The 24,663-nt window shown below is 44.9% G+C and overlaps 1 protein-coding gene across 1 annotated transcript in view; it reads left to right on the top strand.

Moving 5' to 3' along the window:
- The window catches only part of SPTLC3 (serine palmitoyltransferase long chain base subunit 3), a 148,076-nt gene that overhangs the window by 82,256 nt on the left and 41,157 nt on the right, over positions 1-24,663 (top strand). Inside the window, exons 7-8 of the mRNA XM_061435620.1 lie at positions 12,910-13,015; positions 21,975-22,194. Coding sequence (XP_061291604.1) covers positions 12,910-13,015; positions 21,975-22,194 — 326 coding nt within the window. The remainder of the gene's footprint in view (positions 1-12,909; positions 13,016-21,974; positions 22,195-24,663) is intronic.

The raw sequence follows: 24,663 nt of genomic DNA on the forward strand, positions 1-24,663 counted from the left end.
CATAGAATTGATGCTTTTGAACTGTGGTGTTGGAGAAGACGCTTGAGAGTCCCTTGGACTGCAAGGAGATTCAACCAGTCCATCCTAAAGGAAATCAGTCCTGAATATTTATTGGAAGGACTGATGATGAAGCTGAAACTCCAATACTTTGACCACCTGATGCAAAGAACTGGCTCATTTGAAAAGACCCTGATGCTGGGAAAGATTGAAGGCAGGAGGAAAAGGGGACAACAGAGAATGAGATGGTTGGATGCCACCACTGACTCAATGGACATGAGTTTGAGTAAACTCCAGGAGTTGGTGATGGACAGGGAGGCCTGACATGCTCCAGTCTGTGGGGCTCACAAAGAGATGGACATGACTGAGCAACTAAACTGAACAAGACCCATTTCAGGCCTTTAGCCTCCAGAACTGTAAGATAGCAAATTTGTGCTATTTTAAAGCCATAGATTTGTGCTAATCTCTTACAGTAGAAAACTAATAGACTTTCAGTCTCAGATATACAAATCACTTGTTCTCTCTCACTAATGTGCTCAACCCAACTTTTACCCATAAAGAATTCTCCCTGCTGCTGTATTTACATCAGAACACAACCACCTTTGAGAGCAGGGCTAGTTTCAGTGTCCTTGGAACAACTTCTCATTTGAGATGTTCCAGAAATGAGATGGTATAGGGAGGGAAAAATAATTTAATTAATTCACAATAGGTAAGGCGTCAGTAGCTGCTGGCTGTCTTTATTGCTGGATGAGTTCTTGGATCGCAAAATGTGGGCAATTACTGTTCACCCTCCATTTCTGCGTATTCCACATCCACTGGATTCAACTATCCACAGACTGGAAATATTTGAGAAAAAAAAACTTCCAGAAAGTTACAAAAGGCAAAACTTTAATTTATCCTGGAATAATCCTAAATACCTCAGTAAACAATGATATTTTAATCCTTAATAGGTACAAGTGCTGACTGGAATAAAGTAGAGATTTTTCAAAGAATCTGCTGAAGATATAAAGTTGCCTCCCTGGGTGTATAAGAGGTGTGCAACCAGGCCAGATAGGAGCTAATAACTTGTGAGATGGAGTTTAAGAATGGCCACCTTCATGACGTATTTAAAGTGATGAAAGAGAAGAATCTACAAACAATAATAGTCTACACAGCAATCTCATTCAGATTGGAGGATAAAACAAAAGCTTTCCAGGCAAGCAAAAGTTGAGAGAATTCAGCGCCACCAAACCAGCTTCAGAACAAATGCTAAGGGAACTTCTCTAGGCAGGAAACATAAGAGAAGGAAAGGACCTACACAAAATAAACCCAAAGCAATTGAGAAAATGGTAATGGGATCATACACGTCAATAATTACCTTAACTGTAAATGGGTTAAATGCACCAACCGAAAGACACAGAATGACCGGGTGGAGGAGAACATGTGCATGCGTGCACTCCCACTTACCACATCACTCCGCCTAACCCCCCAAATTGTGCGTAATTATTTTATACTGCTAGGTTAATCATATTTCCATTATGGCTTGCAATTGTAATTATCTTTGTTTTTTTGGTCTGGCTACTGATTGTGAAAACTGATAAACATCTTTTACTGTTGTGATTTTGTAACTATTATTCACTTAATACCACTGTATCATGATTGGTCAACAGAAAATAATAGGATTCTATATCACTAAAACTACTATTTAATAGGAAAAGAAAAAGTCTTCCTCTCTGATCCCTGTCTGATGGGCATGTTCCAAGGCTTTGAGGAAGAAATGGAAGGCTTATTTATCAAAAGTGAAGGTGGCTTCAAGAAAAGAGGAAAATGTAGCACTTCACGAGCAAAGAAAAAAAAAAAACTATCTTAAAATATCAATAATGTCACACAAATAAAATCAAATGTAGCTGAGACAAATGTAAAATCCTACATTTGGGCTTGAAGAGTCTGTTGCAGTATGAGAAAGAACTCGATAGTGGTTTGCGTGGGGGAAAAGTATTTTTGTTAACTGGGTGACATGATTGCTGAACAAGAAAAACTGACTGATGCAATTCTTTACTGGAAAGAGGAAAGAAGTGAACAAATGAATAAAGTCTGACTCATTGGAAAAAAGAATGGCCACCTAAACTGGAACGTTCTTGAACATCAGGATTGTGGGGTATCACACAACTGTGTGTTCCATTTTGTTGGGCTTGCCTTCACCTGTGTCCTCTGCTTACATTTAAGGGTGCTGTCCTGACCTTGGAGGGAGAAGAGGTCCTATTTTTATGTAGATTAATACCAGAGAATACTTGCTTGTTATTTAGAGTAACTATGAATTCATCAGAGTTCTGGGTCCTTGAATTTTTATATTCTGTATGGGAAAAAAGATATACCTGGATGTGAGTCTGAGTGAACTCCGGGAGCTGGTGATGGACAGGGAGGCCTGGTGTGCTGCGATTCATAGGGTCGCAAAGAGTCGGACACGACTGAGCAACTGAACTGAACTGAACTGAACTGAACTGAACTGAAGTATAGTTAAGACTATTCAGACCGGCATAATAAATGTTGAATCCTATGTGACCGGGTTTGACCAGTAACTTTGAGCTATTCATCATTTCCCCGCCTGCCTGCTAAGTCCTCCAGGTGAAGTCCGACTCTTTGCGACCCCGTGGACTGTAGCCCACCAGGCTCCTCTGTCCACGGGATTCTCCAGGCAAGAATCCTGGAGTGGGTTGCCACACCCTCCTCCAAGGGATCTTCCTGACCCAGGGACTGAACCCGCGTTTCCTGTCTCTTGCGTCGGCAGGCGGGTTCTTTCACTACTAGCGCCGCCGGGGAAGCCCCCATCATTTCTCTGCTGCTGCTGCTAAGTCGCTTCAGTCGTTCCTGTCCGATTCTGTGCGACCCCATAGACGGCAGCCCACCAGGCTTCCCCGTCCCTGGGATTCTCCAGGCAAGAACACTGGAGTGGGTTGCCATTTCCTTCTCCAACGCAGGAAAGTGAAAAGTGAAAGGGAAGTCACTCAGTCGTGTCCGACTCCAGCGACCCCATGGACTGCAGCCTACCAGGCTCCTCCGTCCTTGGGATTTTCCAGGCAAATCCCCCAAATTAGAATGAGGAACTGAAAAGACTAAAAGAAGGAAAGTTCTGAAAGGAAGGCAATATTCTCTAAGGAAAAATAAACAACACTTAAGTCTATTTTTAGCAGAATCTATCACCAAGGATTAGCTCTTCCTCGCACAGAGTCAGACACGACTGAAGCGACTTAGCAGCAGCAGCAGATAGCAGATGTGGACAGTTACTGTCAGCCTTCCACTTCTGCTTGCTCCACAGTCATCAGATTCAGCCAACCACAGACTGAAATTATTCAGGAAAACATTTTCCAGAAAGTTAAAAACGCAAAACTTGGACTCCCTGGGGGTTTAGTGATTAGAAATCCGCCTGCCAATGCGGGGGACACAGGTTCAATCCCTGGTCCTGGAAGACCCAACATGCGGAGGAGCAACTAGAGGGTAGCTCCTGCTTGCCACCACTGGAGAAAGTCCATGCACAGCAAAGAAGGCCTGGCAAGGCTAAAAAATAAGTAAGTAAACAAACAAAATTTTTTAAAAAGCAAAACTTTATCACATGCTGGCAACTATTTGTACAGGATTTACATTGTATTAGGTATTATAAAGAAAGCTGAGCGCCAAAGAATTGATGCTTTTGAACTGCAGTGTTGGAGAAGACTTTTGAGAGTCCCTTGGACTGCAAGGAGGTACAATCAGTCCATCCTAAAGGAGATCAGTCCTGAATATTCATTGGAAGAACTGATGTTGAACCTGAAACTCCAATACTTTGGCCACCTGATTCGAAGAGCTGACTCATTTGAAAAGACCCTGATACTGGGAAAGATTGAGGGCAAGAGGAGAAGGGGGATGGCATCACCGTCTCAATGGACATGAGTCTGAGTAAACTCCGGGAGTTGGTGATGGACAGGGAAGTCTGGCGTGCTGTAGTCCATGAGGTTGCAAAGAGTTGGACCTGACTGAGCGACTGAACTGAACTGAACTGAACTGAGGTATTATAAGTAATCCAGAGATGATTTAAGTTATATGGGAGGATGTGCATAGATTATATACAAGCACTATGCCATTTTATATAACTGACTTAAGCATCTGTAGATTTGTGAGTCCACAGAGGTTCCTGGAACCAGTCCTTTGTGGATACCAAGGGACAACCATGTTGAGATCCCAACGATCATTTATTCAACATTCACTGCTGCTAAGCACTGTATTAAGCCTTTTATATAATCAGCCATTTAAATTTAACAAAAATCCAGATTATATTTCTCTTCACTATTCTCACTTATTAAGGGAGAACTAGGCTCAAAGTGACTGAATGACCTGACCAAGGACACACACAACATACGATGAGAGTCAAAATTCAAACCCAAGTCTGTTGCTCCTGTCTTGGTTCATTTTCCGCAGGACCAGACCTGAGACGTGATGTGAAGGCAGGTCCTTTCTTGAGGAAGTGATCCCAGGATGCAGGCAGATGAGCAGGGGATGAAGACAGGGAAGGGAGGCAGCCAGGAAAGAGTGTGCTGTCTACCACTACAGACAACCGGGGAGCAAGTCTACCAGGAGGCTCTGGGCACCAGAGTGAGCTGCCTCAGTGTCACCCCACCTGAAGAGTGGGAGCTGCAGGATTTACCCACCAGTTCCCGCTTGTTGGTTGGTTGAGGGCTGTCCTGACTCAGGCTGAGTACACTCCTGCAGCCAGAAAGAAATCTCTTGGACAAAGAATAGCCTGTGTTTGCAGTGAGAGGACCCAGGTGCATGGACATCTCTGGATGATACTCTTCCACTCTCGCTAAGTCCAGCTACTGCCAGACCCCATGGAGGACCCAGAGAGAGACATGGATTCTCATGTGAAAATCAGTCTAGTGTGATGTCTTATCCTGTTAGCAGCCTGTTAACCCAGAAGCTGGAGTCTGGCCTCTGGCACCATGCTAAAAATATCTCCTTGCACCGTCTACTGCGGGTAGCTCCAGGGAAACAGCCAACACTTAGTTTGTATTTGTGACTCATCAGTGCCATAAAACAGACTCTCCAGCCATTTCACAGCACTGGCCAAGGCATCAGCTCCAACCAGGGCCCCACAGGCTTGGTCTCCTTCATGATTCTGGTGCGTTGAGGAAATAGGTCCAAGCACCGTGGGGTACCTGGAGGCCTTTAGTGAATGCGTCCTCTGGGCTGAGTATATCATCACCCTAAGAATTCCAGGACCTCAAATCCTGGGTGAATTTCAACTTTCTGGAAAGGTCAACCTCTGCTTTCAGAGGTCTGTGGAAATCAATCAGAACTGAGTTTTGTTTTTGCTTTTTCTGAACCTGCTCACTTTACTGGTAAATGCATAGGATGTAGATTCTAGGATAATGTTTCCTAGACTTTAATGACGGAGAAGGCAATGGCACCCCACTCCAGTACTCTTGCCTAGAAAATCCCATGGATGGAGGAGCCTGGTAGGCTGCAGTCCATGGGGTCGCTAAGAGTCGGGCATGACTGAGCGACTTTACTTTCACTTTTCACTTTCTTGCATTGGAGAAGGAAATGGCAACCCACTCCAGTGTTCTCGCCTGGAGAATCCCAGGGATGGAGGAGCCTAGTGGGCTGCCCTCTGCCCTCGATGGGGGTCGCACAGAGTCAGACACGACTGAGGCGACTTAGCAGCAGCAGCAGCAGACTTTAATGTACAAGGAAGCACTGTGTGGCGACTTGTTAAAATGCAGAGTCCAGACTCAGATCTGGGCAGGGGCCTGAGCATCTGCCTTTGCAACAAGCTCCCAGGTGATGCTGCTGTTCCAGGCGCTAGGCCACACCTGGAGCAGAGAGGTGTGCGTAAGCTCCATACTCGAGCGAGTCACAAAGGGCTTCTTGAGCTGGTCTTGAAGAGGAGAAGCAGTCTTTTCAACTAGGAGAGTTGCATGAGGTCAGAGGAATGGGCAGGCCAAGAATTTGGAGTGGTTTGGGGAAAAAAAAAGTTGAGAGGAAGACCCGGGATTCTTTCTAGAGGCATTCACAGGCCACGAGGACGGGGAACAAAGGATGCAGTGTCTGTGGGAACACTCGGGGCCCTGCCTCTTCTGAGGGCTCACGAGTGTCATTTGAGTGGAAGGTCAAACCTATAAACATCACTTAGGTTACTTTACAAGCCACAGCCTTTTAGATCTCCAGGCTCTTGAACTAGATTTTCACTTTAATAAATAAAGCAATTGCCTCTATACCTTTTAACAGTAAGAGTATTGAACCCTTGCTGGAATGAAACTTTCACATGCACGCACTCATTTCAACCTCAGCTACATAACAAGACACCTACCAATTGCCCCTTGCTCCAGATGAAGCAAAAAGGCACGTGGTGGTGAGGTGACTTGTTCAGAGACAGAGCTGGAAAGAGGCAGAGATGAGATGTAAATCAAGGAGGTCTGAGTTCAGAGTTCCCCTTTGAAACACAATGAACTTAGACCTCCTTTCCACTCCATGCCTCCCCCGATGGAAGGGTGATGTACGCAATAGGCTGCGGCTTCCATCTCTTATGCAACTCTCCCGGGTCAGGGCAGCTGGGTCAGGCGGAGGCAGGCAGCACTCACTGGGCACCTTTGGCTGCCCCACGACCTGAAACATAGCATCTAGGTGCTGACTCAGGCTCCCACATTGCTCCCCGAGTCAAGGCTCACCTTCCTGCCCTGGTCCCACTCACCCAAGGATCCCACTCAGTCCATTCCCACAGGCCCTTGCCTGAGGATCCAAGACCTCCCTGCTGTATCAGGCCCCGAACCTGAGTGCATGGGACACCCTGTCCCTTTATGCAGACTCTGTCTGCTCATCTCATGTCCCCAAGGCCAGACAGTTCTGCAGTGACCCTCTCCCCTGCCTCCAGCAACCAGCACACCCTCAAACCTCAACCCAACTCCTCTCCTCCCTGCTGCCCTTTGCCCTCTTCCAGGAACCTCACCTTGCTTCTTTGACTTACAAAAGGCCACGTGATACCTGCCCCATATTTATAGATCCATCCAGAAGACCTGAACCAAAGTATGTAACCAAACTGCTTTGCAAAGGCATCACTTCTCCAGGACATCAGAAATGCCCTCACCGATCTTGCGGAGGAGACTCCATAAATGTGACTTGAGAAGAACATTTGCTTTGCTTGCCAGAAGTGGCCATTATGATCATGTTTCCCCCCAAAGGCTACACAAGGGAGCAGTCCCCCCAAAACCGTCTTATAAGTAAGACTAGGGAACTTCCCTGGAGGTTCAGTGGTTAAGACTTCCCCTTCCAATGCAGGTGGTGCAGGTTCCGTACCTGGTCCGGGAGTTAAGATCCACATGCCCTGTGGATCTTCACCAGAACTTAAAACAGAAGCAATATTGTAACAGATTGAATAAAGATTTTAAAAATGGTCCACACACACACAAAGTCTTTAAAAAGAATAATTTATCATCAGTCACAGTTGCTTTAAGTATCTGTTGCTTGATAGTTCACATTTGGGCTCAATATTGGAGGAAGCCACTGAGTGTCTCTGCAGGCACCCAAGGACGTGGGGCTGGGGGTTAGGGGATGGGTGGGCGGAAGAATTAGAAAGAGAAACAAGTAGCATTTCTTCATCATCCAACCATCTTTTCACTTAAGAAGCAGCTATTGAGCTGCTGAGTATCTTTTGTCTGTAGGCATGAAAAGATTTGGGCAAGCATCCCACAGAGCAGGGAGCCAGAGGATGTATCCAAATGCACTGCAGGCAGGTTTCCTGGAGCTCTGGGGGGTGGAGGTGAATTGCCAGCACACTGGGCAGCGTCTGGGAAGCACAGCCTTCCATGCGGCCCCCACTGCGGCCCGGGATGAGCCAGCAGGGCGGGGCAGTGAGGGATGGCTGGGGACAAAGTTCTCCTGTCTCAACAAAAGCTCAGTTGCACAAGAGATGAGGAAAGAGGCGGCCGTGGCAGGAGAAACCGTGTCGGCACTGTACAAGGGAGTTAAAAAGAGGCCAGGGACCCAGTTCTAATCTCTAGGAAGAGGCTCTTTGAATTACACCAAACCTGCCTTCTGAGATGATTACGGCTTCTTTGTAATCGTCTTTGACTTGGGCTCTCTTCTCAGTGTCCGTGTAGATCCCAGAAGCTTGCTGATATTATCAGGGCTTTGAATTCAAAAACAGGTGCAGGATCTGACACAGACAGTCATTGCCACCTAAAGCTGGTTGGCGCTTTGGGCACAAAGATGGGCTCTTCCTGGGATTTACTAATTCCTTAACTGGTGACAAACTAGGGCAGCTTCGAGCCAGAATGTAGCCCCCAGGCTACATCTCATCACCCACCATGCCAGCTCCCTTCTCTCATCCTGTCACAAACCAAAGGAACCCGCCTTGATGAGCCAGGTGTGGTGGTGAATAACATCTCAGGCATTGTTGTTACTCAACGTTGTGATGATTGCAAGTCCACAGTGTGTCATTATGACTTTGTAACAACACGGTACGATAGCACCGTGTGGGTGCACCTGGACAGCGTCAAATGTACTCTTTTAATTTCCCTAACTCAAGTTTTTTTTTATACTCTGACCAGAAACTGATTTGTTTAGTCTGAATCTTTTTTTTTTGGCTTTGTTTTGGGTTTTATTGGTTTGACAAACTTCTGACTTTAGTTTGCTTATCTGAAAACAGCCAAAACCTAATTGTTCTTGCCTACTTCTCAGAGGTGTCATAGGGATTAACATAATGTGAGTATAAGTACTTTAATAAGTATTATTATTCAAAAATCCCTTGCAGATGTTAGCACATGATTTGCTGAAACAGTAGACTCTCATAATGCCTGCAGAACATAAGCCATAATCCCCTGAATCCTATAGGTCTGTAACCCACACTGTAGAATTATACAGTAAGAACCTGAGAATCAGAATGTTACCATGTTACCAGATGTTACCATGGGTCCAGAATCCTACAGTGAGTGAGGTCATACCTCTCTGTGTCTAGCCTCAGTGATTCTGTAAAGAGGTTAGCTAGTTTATCCCCCAAGGGGGAAACATGACTGACTGATTCTCCCTTTGCGCGAGGATGGTGGGTGGACACCAGGGGTCTTCTCAAGTTCTGCTAAAAACTTCTCCCCAAAGAGCTGTCCATTCATGACAAACACGATGAGTTCCCTGCTGTCTGCAAAACGTGGCAAACACATCGATGGCATTTGCAGGCTGTCTGATATTAGAAGAATGGATGGAAACGTTTCTTTTCCTTAGCGGTGTTGACTTAAACTCCCAAACTCAGCCTCTAAGATGTATGTGACCTTTTTGACTGCATGCTGCTGCTGCTGCTGCTGCTGCTAAGTTGCTTCAGTCGTGTCCGACTCTGTGCGACCCCATAGACGGCAGCCCACTAGGCTCCTCCGTCCCTGGGATTCTCCAGGCAAGAATACTGGAGTGGGTTGCCATTTCCTTCTCCATGAAGAGTATGATAATCTAGGCATGTGCAGGTTTTTCAAAAGCTTAGAATATCGATTTTTTTCCATTACAAATATCGAGTGTGATAAACTTTGATGTTCATCTACAGTGGTGATATCCCCACTAAGAGAGCAGTCATCATTCTATTCTTCTCCAGAAGTTTGCCTCTTTGCAATCTCCCATCTCTTCCCTAGGCAACTAACTACTGGGAGAATATTGATTTTTAAATGACTCATAATTTAGTTCACTTGGGTTTTCTTTTATTACTGGAATCACATTCATCATGTATTATTTCTGTATAAAGACTTGTAAATTCCAAGTCCCAGGAGGAAAAGCCCTTTAAACAGTTCTGCTTAGACTCATCATCTCTTTATTCTCTGAATCATCATCTCTTTATTCTCTTCCAAGACTAACTGGCCTTCAGCGGCCTACAGGAAAGGGAGCTGGTTTCTCCAAGCACAAGGGTTCCTTCAACACTTTAGGAGCCCAGCTGAAAGCAAAAAGTCAATAAAAGTGAAGGGCTGTTATCCCTGAAATTCTCAAAGAAAGCTGCTTTTTGTTTCCTTGGCTGCCCTCTAGTGATCAATGATGCAGAAACATACTGCATCTTAGGTCATGACTCAGATGTATCTGCCTGTCTTTATACAGAGTGGAGTAAGCCAGAAGGAAAAACATAAATACAGTATACTAACGCATATATATGGAATTTAGAAAGATGGTAACAATAACCCGGTGTACGAGACAGCAAAAGAGACACTGATGTATAGAACAGTCTTATGGACTCTGTGGGAGAGGGAGAGGGTGGGAAGATTTGGGAGAATGGCATTGAAACATGTAAAATATCATGTAAGAAACGAGTTGCCAGTCCAGGTTCGATGCACGATACTGGATGCTTGGGGCTAGTGCACTGGGATGACCCAGAGGGATGGTATGGGGAGGGAGGAGGGAGGAGGGTTCAGGATGGGGAACACATGTATACCTGTGGCGGATTCATTTTGATATTTGGCAAAACTAATACAATTATGTAAAGTTTGAAAATAAAATAAAATTAGAAAAAAAAAACAAAAAACAAAAGCTAAAAAGACAGTTACTTAAAGAAATACTACTGCAAGCATGAGGAAACTGTCCTTACTGATAATTCATATTTATATCCCAAAGTGTCATTCCCTTTCCTGTTTCCTGGTCTACAATCCTTTCTGTGAAAAGATAAAGGATTCAACTATTACATAGCAAATTAGCTCTAACACAGCATTGCTGCTACTGCTGCTGCTGCTGCTAAGTCACTTCAGTCGTGTCCGACTCTGTGCGACCCCATAGACGGAAGCCCACCAGGCTCCCCCGTCCCTGGGATTCTCCAGGAAAGAACACTGGAGTGGGTTGCCATTTCCTTCTCCAATGCATGAAAGTGAAGTGAAAGTGAAGTTGAACACTGAGCATTAGGACTAGGCTAAAAGGATGAATAAGATAAGGTCCCTGCCTTCCCTGGAGGATAGACGTGAACTCAAATAATGAGCAATGTGATGAGTGCTTAAAAATAGAATAGACGAGACTGTATCTGTTTTCTGGATAAGTTCATTTCTGTTGCTTTTTAGATTCCACACATAAGTGATGTCATATGGCATTTGTCTTTGTCTGACTTACTTCACTTAATATGCTAATCTCTACATCCATCCATGTTGCTGCAAATGGCATTATTACAGCTGAGCAGTATTCCATTGTGTATGTTTACCGCATCATCTTAAACAACAAAGTCCCACTGTAGCGCACAGGAGACTATGTTCAACAGCCTGATAGACCATAATGGAAAAGATTATAAAAAGGAATGCATATATGTATAACTGGAAAAGGCAATTTATATATATAAATCATTAAGGACACAAGGAAGAAAGAAAGCCTGCTGTATTGGCCAAAAGAGCTCTAGTGGAGTCTTGCGTGATGGGTGGATGTTCTCCAAACAGACAAGAGAGGGAAAGTGTGTAAGACAGATGAGAGGCTGTGTGTTGAAGAATATTGAGAAATAATATCAGGAAGATAGCCAGGAGCTAGGTTAGGAAGGGCCTTTGGGAGGCTGCGTTCATTTGCTGTTCCTGCAACAAACAGCCTCGAACCCTCAGTAGCACCCAGTAAATATCCCCTGATTTTTCACACGTGACTGAAGATGGGCTGGGCTAACTGTCCTACTTGGGCCCCTCCTGGGACCAGCTGGGCTAGCCCTGGGAGTGTTCTTTTCCTGTTACTGGCAGAAGCACAAGAGGAAAAGCAGAAACACGGAAGGTCTCTTCAGGCCATACTCAGAACTCGCCTGCTGTCTCTTCCCTGGATCCTATTAGCCAAACCAAGTCATTGGCTGAACCCAAGTCAGAAGCAGGAAAACATCCTCCACCTCTTTAGTGGGAGGGCTGTGAGCTTACATGTCAAAGGACTCGAATGTGCGGAGGGTAGGAATTAGGGCCAATAATAGCACCTGCCGCAAGTTCTACCTTGGAAATGCTGGGTTTGAGGTCATTATGCATTTTTCTAAACTGTGGTTGGAAAATGTAGCTCAAAATACAGATCTTCTGTATAGGAATGGAGTCTAGATAACAGTGGATACGTGTATAAGTATGCTTGATTCATTTTGCTATACAGCAGAAACTAACACAGCATTGTAAATCAGCTATACTTCAGTTAAAAAGTTAATTTAAAAATGTTAAAATCAAAGTAGAGAATTTTCATTGAAAAAAAAAAAAAAAGGATTGGCTTTGGGTGATGGATCCAGGAGTCTCGAGACCCCACGCACCAGACTTGTGGACCCCCTCCCATGGCAACTAGTCCAGAACCTCTAGGGCTGAGACTGGGGGTGTGCACATTAACCAGGTCCCCAGACGATGCTTCATATTGTCTGAAGTCTGAGCCCCCCTGGTAGATAAGTGACATGAAAATGACACTGCCTTAAAGTTTTGAAGCAAACCTGGGACCGCTTTACTCCAGAATGTGGCCTCCACGCCGCATCCATTCACCCACCCCCCAAAGCCTAGGCAGTGAGACCCCTGCCGGCCAAACACGCTGCCACTCGAGCAAACCCAGCTAAACTCTCCCAAGATGGTGCCTAAAGGATCGACTGGTGAGTGTTAGATGATGACATCTCTCCAGGCTAGCTTTAACCTGGCAACAAATCTTCAGCCTAAGAAATGCATTTCGTGCGTTTTTTCAATCTCTAAAAGGCGCCATGGAAGAGCTTGTGAAACCATGTATCAATACCTCCACTAGAGGCTTATTCTCCCTGCTTGGAAACCCAACTTCTCATCTTGTCAGAGTTAAATTTTACTAAGAAATAGACTGCTCTCTCCCCTCCAGTTGTTCTCTGATTCCAGCTTTGCTCTCTGAAAATTCAGGCCCAAGCCTGAGTGTAAAATATCTGACTCCTACTCCATAATTAAAAAAAAAAAAAAGAAGGAAGAAAAGAAAAACCCTTTCATGACTCCAAATTTTTTGTATTATTTAAAGACATGCAGAGCCTAGAGAAGCTCCTGAGAGATGCAGTCATCTACGGCCAGCCTCGAACCCGCAGAGCTTGGAGAAAGATTCTCATCCTAGTGGAGGGCATCTACAGGTAGGTGAACAACCAGAGACCTGTTCACACACTGAGGCGCACAGCAAGCTGACAAGTGGGGCAAGGCTGACCTCTCCTAGTGAAAGAGACAAACGAATGAGATAAAGGGGAGAGGAAGGGACCTGAGCCAAAGCCACCAATGTGAGCTGTCAGGGGTTGGCTCACCTGACCTGTCCATGACCATACGTATGGTGCAGCACCTCAGAGGCTGGTGTACTGGAGAAAGTGTCTTCAGAAATGTCCTGACTAATGGTGCTAGCTTGCATTGATTCCTCCCAGTACCCTTGGCTGCCCCACAGTTTCAAAGACCTCTGGGGCTGGGTTACTCAACTTCAGAACACTCTTTGCCTTTACGACAAAGGCAAGAAAGTAGGTACCGCTGATGGGAGCTCAGCTGCCCCTAATTCAACAGTGCACCCAAAGTCTAGTTGCTCCTTGAACTTGGCCAATAGTTGGCATCAGAACACAAAAGGCCTGCACATTTTCCTCAAGGTAAGGCTAACCCGGAGCGCAATTCTTGATTCAGAGCTGGGAAGAGGAGATGGTTTTTGCATCTGAAGACATGTTCAGTCTTCTCTCAGCTTGTGGGCTGAGCAGACACAACATCCTCTAAGCCGGTCAGAACTGCACTTTCATACTGAGGGTTGCAATTGAATTTGCTTCATTCTCCAAATTGATGATTGTTACTAAAGTCGAAATTGCCCCAAACCCGGCTTCTGTCGGATGCCCTAATCCATGAGTCAATGAAGTTGCTCATTCCTAAATCAATGCTCAGTCCTAAAGTCAGAAGAATCAAGGGTGATACTTCCAATGATATAATTATGGAAAGATAAACAATATTTCAAGGAAGGGAGTGAGGGCTTAAATTCCCAACAAGAGGGAATGTGGTTGCGAAGGAAGTCTGCCATCAGGAGCAGCATTTCTTCCCGTTCCCAAGGGCACCACCCGAGCATACCTGTCAATTGTCAGTTGTCACAGCCACAACAGAGCACTGCTGGCCCCAGGTGGGCAGAGGCCAGGGATGATGCCAACCCCCTTACAGCACACGGTAACATGCTCAACATGCCAACATGCTCAACATGCTCAACATGCTCAACATGCCAACGGTAATGAGGGTGAGAAGCCCTGCTGTAGACTCATGTAACCAACCACAGGCCCGGAACTTGCGACTTTTAGGAAATAATCTCGATTTGACTCTCAGGCTGTCACGACCTCCAACTTGGGTCTTTCTCCCTGTGAGATCTGTGCCAGATGCCAGCCTGGGAGGAGAGCCCTTATCTAAACACCTGTCAGTCAGGCCTGGACTGGGGGGAGGGTGGATCAGCTGAGCCAGAGATGGGCATCTCCCTGAAGCAGAATAACAGAACCCAATTGCAAACAAACAGAACTCAGCTCCACTAAAAGGAAGTTGTGTGTTCTGAGTACTTTGATTATGGCTGAATTAAGCGGACCACCGGCATTTCACTGTCAAATAGTCCCATCAGTTACAGAAAGAAACCCCTTGGTAATGGCTGTGCTGGGGCTGGGTCCTACCTGATATCAGCAAAATCAGCAATCAACAAATGCACCGCTACTTCCCAGAGATGTATTATGGGTGTATACCTTGTTAACATCCACGTGAATCTTCCTTAGAATTTTCACTCTCAGATCTTTTTAATTTCTGTCTGTGGTTTGCCCCATGGGCAAAGTCCCCCTACCACAGACAGCTCACATAAATCAATTTTTTCAAAACTCCCAAAAAGAGTAGTTAGCCAAATCAGTCTCAAGGTAGTTATCAAGGTAGAAAAGTCTAGATACCAAATCCTAGAAGTCAATAAACTCCACAACAGCAGGTATAATAATAGTAGTAATAGCAATGATACTACCACCATCCATAGATCATGAAAGTATTAATATGTATATAGAGAAGACAGGGGAGTCAGGATTTGGAGGGAGGCCTGGACGTGGGCACAGATCCTGTGTTGCTGCCTATAGCAATGTGTCCTTCATAGAATTCCTTTGTAAAAATTAAATGAGATCATACATGCCAGTGCTTGGCAGAAGCCCAGCCCAGAGTAAACCCACAGTCAAGGATAGCAGTCCTCATCATTAAATTTATTTTCAGTTGAGGAAGACACAGTTCAGAAAACAGTAAGCCATCTGCATGGTGAAGCTATCTGACACCTTGGAGAATGGGTGTCAGAGGACAAAGTATGCATTTATCAAGTGCCTACGCATTGACGCATTAAACATTTCATGTGGGGGGCACCACCAGTACTCTTGAGGGTATTGTGAGGATGGAGGCACTCAGGTTCCAAGATCTAGATAACTTGCCCCAGGGAAGGTAACTGAGATAAAGCAGAACTGGGATTCAAACCAGGTGGCTCTGCAGGGATAGAGACCCAATAACCAAAGAGTCTGCCCATGTGCCCGCATCCGATGAAGTGAACGTGGAAAATGCAGAGGCATCCATTTGACCTTCCTCATCAACCCATTTAGGGCTTAGTTTCTTTATCTGTAAAATAGCGAGATCGATGTCTAGAGTTCCATGATCTGGGGTTCAGAAGTACAATAGTATTGTTTTGATGTTCTCATCTGCATTTTCCTTATTTTTAAAGTCGTTCTCTTCTAGTTTTGTGTTTCTGGGAAGCCCAGTAGTCCATTCATGGTGGTCGAGAAGTTTTAAAATCGTTCAAATATACACTACAGTCAGGGAAAGTGAAAAGTGTTAGTCTCTCAGTCATGTCCAACTCTTTGCAACACCATGGACTGTAGCCTGCCAGGCTCGTCTGTCCCTGGAATTCTCCAGGCAAGAATACTGGAGTGGATATCCATTCCCTTCTCCAGGGGGTCTTCTGACCCAGGGATCTCATCTGGGTCTCCTACACTGTGGGCAGTTTCTTTACTGCCTGAGCCACCAAGGAAACATTAGAAATGGGAGATGGGTCCAAAATAACCTTGGATATAAACCAGTATAGCTGGAGCCTAAATTTTCTAAATAAAATTAATCAAGAAATACTATCTAGTCATATCCAAAACTACATATATAAACAAATGTTGGAATCTCAGCATGCCATTGTCTCTAAGAATATAAGCCATTCTCTTGACCCAAATAATGTAAGTTTAAGAACTGAGAACTTCAGTAGTAAAGTCTAACCTCTATCCCTATGGTATAAATGAATAAAGACAAAGGAAAAGAAAACAGTAGTTACTTGATTTTTAATTAATTTCAGCTCCTTTTTTTTTTTCTCCTCTCTTTCCACCTTTCTTCTCTTGGATTATACTCTGGGCCCACCAAGGAGATTTTTCCACCGTGTAAGTTGGCAAACCAGTGGCTTAATTCCCAGTCATGCCAGTGGGTAATATGGTTTAAACACAGAGGAGAAGGTGGTGAGAGGGAGATTTAAAAAAGGAGTCTTGTCACTTAGCTAATACATTATGTAACAGAAAAGATATAAAGAGATTATTCATTGGCTTACTGGTTTAAGAATAATCCAAATCCCTGCAGAGAGATTTCAATTAACAAGTGAAATTATTTTTACCTACAGTTGTATTTTAGTTTTGTTTTGTTTTGTTTTTCCCCTCTATTGAAACCAAAAGAAAACATGACCTTCCACTCAAGAAGAAAATACTGTTCTTAGGTTTGTTTGTTTGTTTTTTCATCATTTTTGGCACAGTATTCTTTGACAGCAATTTTAATAACATAGATAGCCTTTTCAAGTACAAACCAAACTCAATATACCACTATGGGGAAAGATTCAATTCAAATTTTGTCACATTGAGAAAATGAAAACTTATTGTGGATGAATATCACTCTTTATAAAAACTGAGTTTTCTCTAGAACTCTTGTGTGCCCTGCATTAACTCCTGGAATCAGCAGTATTGCTGAGTCATTAATCTTTGAGGAAGAAATATAAACCAGGTGGACAGACTCCTAACATCAGCTAGACCAGCGCCAGCAAAGATGACTAATTAGCTGCCTAGAGTGTCTGCAAAGTGTTCAGTGTGAACTCTGGATCCTGCCAAACTCGGTTCCAGAACAAAAAATGGCTATTTGTGACATGTCAGGTTTTTAGTGTGTTTGTGTTACCAACTTACAACATTTTAAAAGGTAAGAAGAAGGTTCTAGAATTTTGAGGGCATCCATCCATGTACTGGGTATGACACCCATATGCCTCCTTCCTGAGTCAACACAGAGGGCTCCCAATTTCTCAAATGAGGCCCCAGTGCTACCATTTCCTCCTAAGCTCCTCCTGAGGACAAGAGCAACCCAATGGGTGCCCACTATGTGTCAGACACTTTACAAGTACTATTTCTAGTAATTCACATTGAGGCTTTGTGAGCAGTGTGCTATCATTGTGTTAATTTTACACCCAAGGAAACTGAGGCACAGAGCAGCAACTAAGTTGCCCAAGTCCTGAATTAGTAAATGATGTGACTACCACCTCAGCTTATGGGGTCAGAGGGCTGGACTCACCGTCAATGGCAATAACTTTAACAAGCAATTACTCTAAGAAAATACTGGAATTAACTTGCAAACTTAAGTAAGAGAAGATGACTCTATGATCTTCGTGTTGTTAAAATCTGAAAGCATCCATTCAGAATGACCTTGTGAAAAGCACAAATAAGATGGACTTCATTAAAATTAAGAACTTAAGCTCTGCAAGAGAATATCTAGAGTGTTAGAAGGCAAGTCACAGACTGGGGGAAATACTTGCAAAAGATCTGATAAAGCACTGCTATCTAAAAGATGCAAGGAGGAGAATGCTTAGAACTCAACAATAAGAAAACAAACAACTGAATTTAAAAAATGGGCCAAAGACCTTAACATACACCTTACCAAAGAAGCTGTGCAGATAAAAATAAGCACGGGAAAGGATGCTTCACATCGTATGCCATCAGAGAAAATGCAAATTAAAACAATGAGATACCACTACACCTATTAGAAGGCTGAAATCTGGAACACTGGCAACAGTAAGTGCTGGTGAGAATGTGCAGGAACCCAGAGCTCCCACTCACTGGTGGTGGGAATGCAAAGTGGTCCCGTCACTTTAGATGGCAGTTTTGTGGTTTCTTACCAACATACTCTTACCATAAAATCCAGCAGTCTTGCTCCTTGATATTTACCCAAAGGAGCTGAAAACTTCTGTTCTCTCAAAACCCTGCACACAGATGTTTGTAGCATCTTTATGTATAATTGCCAAAACTTGGAAGCAACCAAAGTGTCTTTCAATCAGCAAAACTGGTGGTGCATTCAGACAGTGGAATAGTAGCACTAAAAAGAAATGAGCTATAGTCATGAAAAGACACAGAGAAAATCTAAATGCATTTTACTAACTGAAAGAAGCCAATCTGAAAACATCACATAGCATATGATTCCAGCTATATAATGTTCTGGAAAAGGCAGAACTATGAAAACAGCTAAAAGATCCCTGGATGCCAGCAGTTGGGTGGAGAGATGGATAAACAGGTAAAGCACAGTGGATATTTTAGGGCAAAAAAAAAAAGTAGGATGTATTATAATGACAGGTACATGTCATTATGCATTTGTCCAAACCCATAGAGTGTATGATGATGAAACTCAGCCCCTGAGCACTGGTGCTAGACTGAATCTCAGAGACAGAGTTTTGGATGGAGTAGAAAGGAATAGCTCTATCGCTTTGCCAGGCAAAGTGGGACGCAAGGGGATAATGCCCTTAAAACTGTGGGTCCCAACCTGGGGGGATTTGGTGAGAAGTTTTACAGCAGTGGTTCCAAGGCAGGGTTCTGGGGGTCAGGGTGTGTGTGCAGGGCCTGTATTCTGGCCTCAGGTGGTCTCCTGATGAGGTCATCACTCTGTGACCTCGGGAATGAAGAATGTGTCATCAAGTATTTAACATCCTCCACCTGGGGGTTTTAAGTCTGCAGAAGAGCTCAAAGACACTGTGTGTGTCGCTTGAGGCAGAACCAGAACCCGGCCCCAAGGCTGCTCTGTTGTCTCTTGACTGCTCTTCCCTGCACCCCGTCCCTTCCCTGATTAGCAGCTTATGGGCTCCCTGGTGGCTCAGATGGTAAAGAATCTGCCTGCAACGCAGGAGATCTGGGTTTGCTCCCTGGGTCGGGAAGATCCCCTGGAGAAGGGCATGGCAACCCACTCCAGTATTCTGGCCTGGAGAATCCCATGGACACAGCAGCTTGGCAGGCTACAGTCCATGGGGTCACAACAAGTCAGACACGACCGAGTGGCTAACACTTTGGAACTCAGGAAAAGTTATGAAGGCTGAAGCCTATTCCCTAGAAACAAGAAACAGGGGACAGAAAGGCTTTTGTGCCCAGGAGCCCCACAAGGCCCTGCTCAGTTTCACGAACAATGCCAAGGGTGAACTCTAGTATAAACTGCGGGCTTTAGATGGTGACGTGCTGGTGGCGGTCAACTGGCTGAAAGAAATGCACCGCTTTGGTAGGTATTGTTGACAAGGGGGGAGCTTATGCCTGTGTGATGCAGACAGCATATGGGAAAACTCTATACCCTCTGCTCAGTTTTGCTGTGAACTCAAAACTGCTCTGAAAAATAAAATCCATTTAAAAAAAAAAAAAAGTGGGGCTTCCCTGGTGGCTCAGTGGTAAAGAATCTGCCTGCCGATGCAGGAGACTTGGGCTCAATCCTTGATCCCAGAAGATCCGACACGCCACAGAGCAACTAAGCCCGTGCACCCCAACTATTGAGCCTGGGAGCTGCAACAACTGAGCCCAGGTGCCACAAGTACTGCCACTGTCAAGGCCTGGAGCCCGCGCCGCACAACAGGAGCCACCTCCATGAATCGCAACTAGAGAAAAGCCCGTGCGGCAATGAAGACCCAGCAGAGCCAAAGTTAAATAAATAATAGACGATTCTTTTAAAAAGATCATCCACTCCCCATTGGTCTAGGTGACTACCCAACAGCTGGACTGTTTTGACTGAATGGACCTAACACTTAAGCTATTTTCTTAATACATTAAATTTAATAAATAAACTAAGAAGAAGAGACGGTCAAGTCTCTGTTTGCATCAGTTGACTAGTTCTTGAACTAAACTGATGGGTTCCTTGAATTGTTTGACAAGCTCCTTCATGGGGGTGAGAGTGTGAGTCTGTGTGTTTTCATAGAGCTTAGCTGACGGCGCAGTCAAAACTGTGTGGGAAAACACAGCTTACAAGATGTCCTGAGAACTGACTGAAGACAGAAGTTCTTTTAAATCCATTGGGTTCCAGAGGTGCCATGTATATACGAATGCTCATTTTACTTGCTTATTTGCCTCCTGTCTTTCCCTTTGCTGGAGAACTTAAAGTGATTTTGCAATTTAAAACCCCAAGGAAATTTACCAAATTGCAAACTGCTGTGAAAAATTAAGCACTTAGGGCTAAAACAAAAGTTAATCTATAGCAGTGGTTCTCAAGTGCTGTCTGCAGCCAGAAACCCTGGAATCTCTCGGGAGCTTGATAGAAACCCAAGTTCTCAACCCACCCCAGACCCCCAATGGAAACTCTGGGTGGGGCCCAGAAACCTGCCTTGTAACAAACCATTCGAATGTAATAAAGCATTCAAAGGATTCTGATGCTCACACAAGTGAGAAGCATTGCCCTAAAGGAAGAGAGGGGACACCAGCAGACACCTCAAATAAGCCTTCAGGTTCAGTAAGGACTCAACAGGAGAGCCTAAGGCCTTTCTCCTATGCTTTAATGAACACTGTGATGTCTTAAGAGACTTCCCTGGTGATGATGTCTTCAAGTTCTTCTGTGTGTTTTTTATTTGTTTGTTTGTTTGTTGTTCCTTATATTAGGCAGAAGTGCCTTTCCCTGTAACTTCGGTGCTGATCTTCTCTTTTAATTTTTTTTATTTATTTATGGCTGCGCTAGGTCTTCACTGCTTTTCACGGGCTTTCTCTCATGGGCGAGCAGGGATTACTGCTTGTTGAGATGCACAGGCTTCATTGAGGTAGCGTCTCTTGTTGCAGAGCAGAGGCTTCAGGAATTGCAGAACAGGCTCAGCAGTTGTGGCACAGGGGTGTCGTTGCTCTGGAGCACGTGAAATCTTCCCAGACCTGGGATCGAACCTGTGTTCGCTGCATTAGCAGCTGGGATTCTTATCCACCATGCTATCAGGGAAGTCCCTTTTGTGTGTTTTTACTTCCTTCCTTTAATATTCAGCAAGTCAAGCACTGAGTTTAGGTCAGACATGCTGCTAAGTCACTTTAGTCGTGTCCGACTCTTTGCGACTCTATGGACTGTAGCCCGCCGGGCTTCTCTGATCATGGGATTCTCCAGGCAAGAATGCTGGAGGGGGTTCTGGCCAGGGATCTAATGCATGTCTCTTGAAAGTGTCAGTCGCTCAGTAGTGTCCAACTCTTTGCAACCCCATGGACTGTAGCCCATCAGTCTCCTCTGTCCATGGGATTCTGCAGGCAAGAATACTGGAATGGGTTGCCATGCCCTTCTCCAGGGGATCTTCCCAACTCAAGGATCAAACCCACATTGCCAATAGATTCTTTACTGTCTGAGCCACAGGAAAGCTTTAATCCATGTCTCTTAATGTCTCCTGTATTGGCAGGTGGGTTCTTTACCACAAGCGTAGCCTAGGAAGCCTGGCCAAATAGACAGAAGCAGGCTGATATAGATGCATTGACATAGAGCAATGTAATTAAAATTATCAAAATACCTGGAATCCAGTCTGATCAGTCTAGTTATGCTAGTTGACTTTACAAATAAGCTAATTAACAGCACAGTGAGCTAAGTATTTACTTGGGAATTAGCTTTAACAACTCAAAGCACTTAAATTCATTGAATGTAAATTAATTTCCCCCCAGTGAAACGAAACCAGAGCAGCCTTACAAGATTGAGAGCACGTCTCCACCAAATAAAATTTGCCCGGTTATCCCTGTTTGGTATCAGGGCAGAAAGGGAGAGTGACACAGAGCCTCCCTGGCGGGTGCTCACTGCTGACAAGCATTTGTTCTTTTGTCCTAGCATGGAAGGTTCCATCGTGCATCTGCCCGATATCGTGGCTCTGAAGAAGAAATACAAGGCTTATCTCTACATGGATGAAGCTCACAGTATTGGGTCCGTGGGCCCCACCGGCCGGGGTGTGGTGGAGTTCTTTGGACTAGACCCCAGAGATATTGATGTATATATGGGCACATTCACCAAAAGCTTTGGAGCCGCAGGAGGTTACATAGCTGGAAGGAAGGTAAGAGACAGATTCCTTGCATCTATTTAAAACCTGAATGCCCTGGGAATGCAGTCTTGGGGGTCCTCTGGTTTCCCTGAGGGCTTCAGTTCAGTTTAGCACACCTGACTGATTAAGGCGGCCTGGGCAGCATGGGTTCACAGGCATGGGAGGCCCAGAAGGTCAAGGAGCTCATTCTCTGATAGTGCAGAGGTTCTTGTGATGAATAATCCTGTGATCGTGAAACGACAACTCTGGCTGTGTACATAGGCAAAGACAGTGCAAAGGAGAGAAAGACTCAGAAGAAAGACTCAGAAGTCTCAGAAAGACTGTCAGTCTTGTAGCCCAAGGGTGACGAGGGGGTGTGTGGGTCATATTTCAAAAAGAGAATGCTGTTTACCAAGCCACAGAAGTGATGCTGCAGAACTGTAAGTAGTTTGGGAAAAACCTAAGGTGGCTGGTAGGAACAGTGGCAGAGGTCAGATGTTGAAGACACTGACCCTCTGCGACAAGATGTGGGTTTTCAGAGTTTTAACAAAACAGTGGCAAGATTGGAGATCTTTTTTACATATTTTATTGAAATATAGTTGCTTTGCCATGTTGTGTTAGTTTCTGCTGCAAGGCAAAGTGAATCAGCCATACGGACACAAATACCCCCTCTCTTTTGGATTCCCATCCCATTTAGGTCATCACAGAGCACCGAGTAGAATTCCCTGTGCTACCCGGTGTATTCTCATTGGTTATCTACTTAATACATATTAATAGTATCAAGAATGTATATATGCCAATCCCAATTCCCCAATTCATTCTACCCACCTTTGCCCGCCTTGGCATCCACATGTTTGTTCTCTCATCTGTGTCTCTATTTCTGCTTTGCAAATAAGTTCATCTGTACCTTTTCTCTAGATTCCACATATAAGAGATTATGCAATATTTGTTTTTCTCTTTCTGACTTCTTTCACTCTGTATGACAGTCTCTAGGTCCATAAGAGATTTTTCTCTGCCAAGTAATTCTCTCCCACAGTCTTGGATAAGCCATGAGTCTAATCTTGTCATCCTCTCGTATCTTATTTGTGTGACTGAAGATTCTGAGCTGATGGAATTAGACTAAGTGTTATCCCTGTCATTCCACTGCCAACATCACCCAGGAGGTCACCAAAATGAAACAAATTTTTGAAAAGCTTTTAAAAGAAGAGGGAAGAAGATGAGAGGAAGAAAATGAAATATTAAAACCTGACTTTCAGGGCTCACAAAGCCAGTTCTCTGCTCCATCATACAACAGTTTTACCAGAGCCCTGATGGTTCTCTCCTCCAGCTGTACACCTACCCCAGAGGGACTGGCGTTGGCTCCCCCGGGGAGGGCACAGCAGTGTATGCAGATGGCCTGTGGCTTCTCTAAAACTCCCGATTCCTCCTCACTGTCACCAACAGGAATAGGAGCTCAGACTCCTGGTAAACCAGCTAGACAAACCAGGGAGGACAGCTGAACACAGTCTGGGTGCGGAAAGCCCATGATTTAAAACTGCAGATTTTACTGCGCGCAACCCACCCTGCCATGAGACGCGGCACAAACGCTAAAAATGTTCAGAGCTCCCGGTGACCTTCGCCATTCAAAAAGCGCCACTTTCATCTAAGCTCAAAGCACTGCTGTTCAGCCTCCTTCCACAGGCCTGCAGGAATTCATCGAGGGGTACTGAAAACATAGGGAATGCCCAGGATCTTACAGAATTCAGCTAAAGTCTAGCGCGAGGCTCGACGTTCCCTTCCTCGACTGTCGAAGCCATGGGGTCTGCTGCTGCTGCTAAGTCGCTTCAGTCATGTCTGACTCTGTGCGACCCCAGAGACGGCAGCCCACCAGGCTCCCATGGGGTCAGAGGGTCCTAAATGTAGGTGAGCCCTCGCCCAGGCTACTTCGTTTTGTGAGCTTGCAGTTTTGTGATGACTTTAGCAGCAGTTCTGAGCTACAAGATTTTTCACCAAGCGTAACTCTGTTTCCTGAGCCGAGGGAACCTGAATAAACTGAAGTGAGCGGATCCTTGAAATGCTGTCAAGTTCGGCAGCTGTCATCATGTTCCCCCTTAGAGTTCCTGCATGTGGTTACCCGCTGGAAACAGAGGCTCCCGATTGCCAGTTCACGCCCAGCTCAGTACCTCTCTCACATACTTCCCATCCTGAAGGCAGGCGGACTGTTTTTAAAGTGTATTTGCTCTTGCCTACCTACCTTCTGTTGATCTGCGGTAGATACGGAGCCATTGTAAAAATCATTAATATTTAGCATTTGCCTTAATCAGGAAGAAGAAAAATATGTGGATCATTTTTTGTTCTTTAAAAAACAGCTTCTTGGCATACTTGAAACCAGAAGGATGTCTCATCCCGGTCCTTCCCCCTTCTCCCTCTATTTTACACTGCAGTCTCTGAATTTACCGCTAGGTGGCAGCGAGAATTAGAGAGTGTTTGGCAGAGACCCGTTAACCCTGAACCGGGAAGATG

Source organism: Bos javanicus, chromosome 13, assembly GCF_032452875.1.
Source record: "Bos javanicus breed banteng chromosome 13, ARS-OSU_banteng_1.0, whole genome shotgun sequence".
In the NCBI taxonomy this organism is placed as follows: domain Eukaryota; kingdom Metazoa; phylum Chordata; class Mammalia; order Artiodactyla; family Bovidae; genus Bos; species Bos javanicus.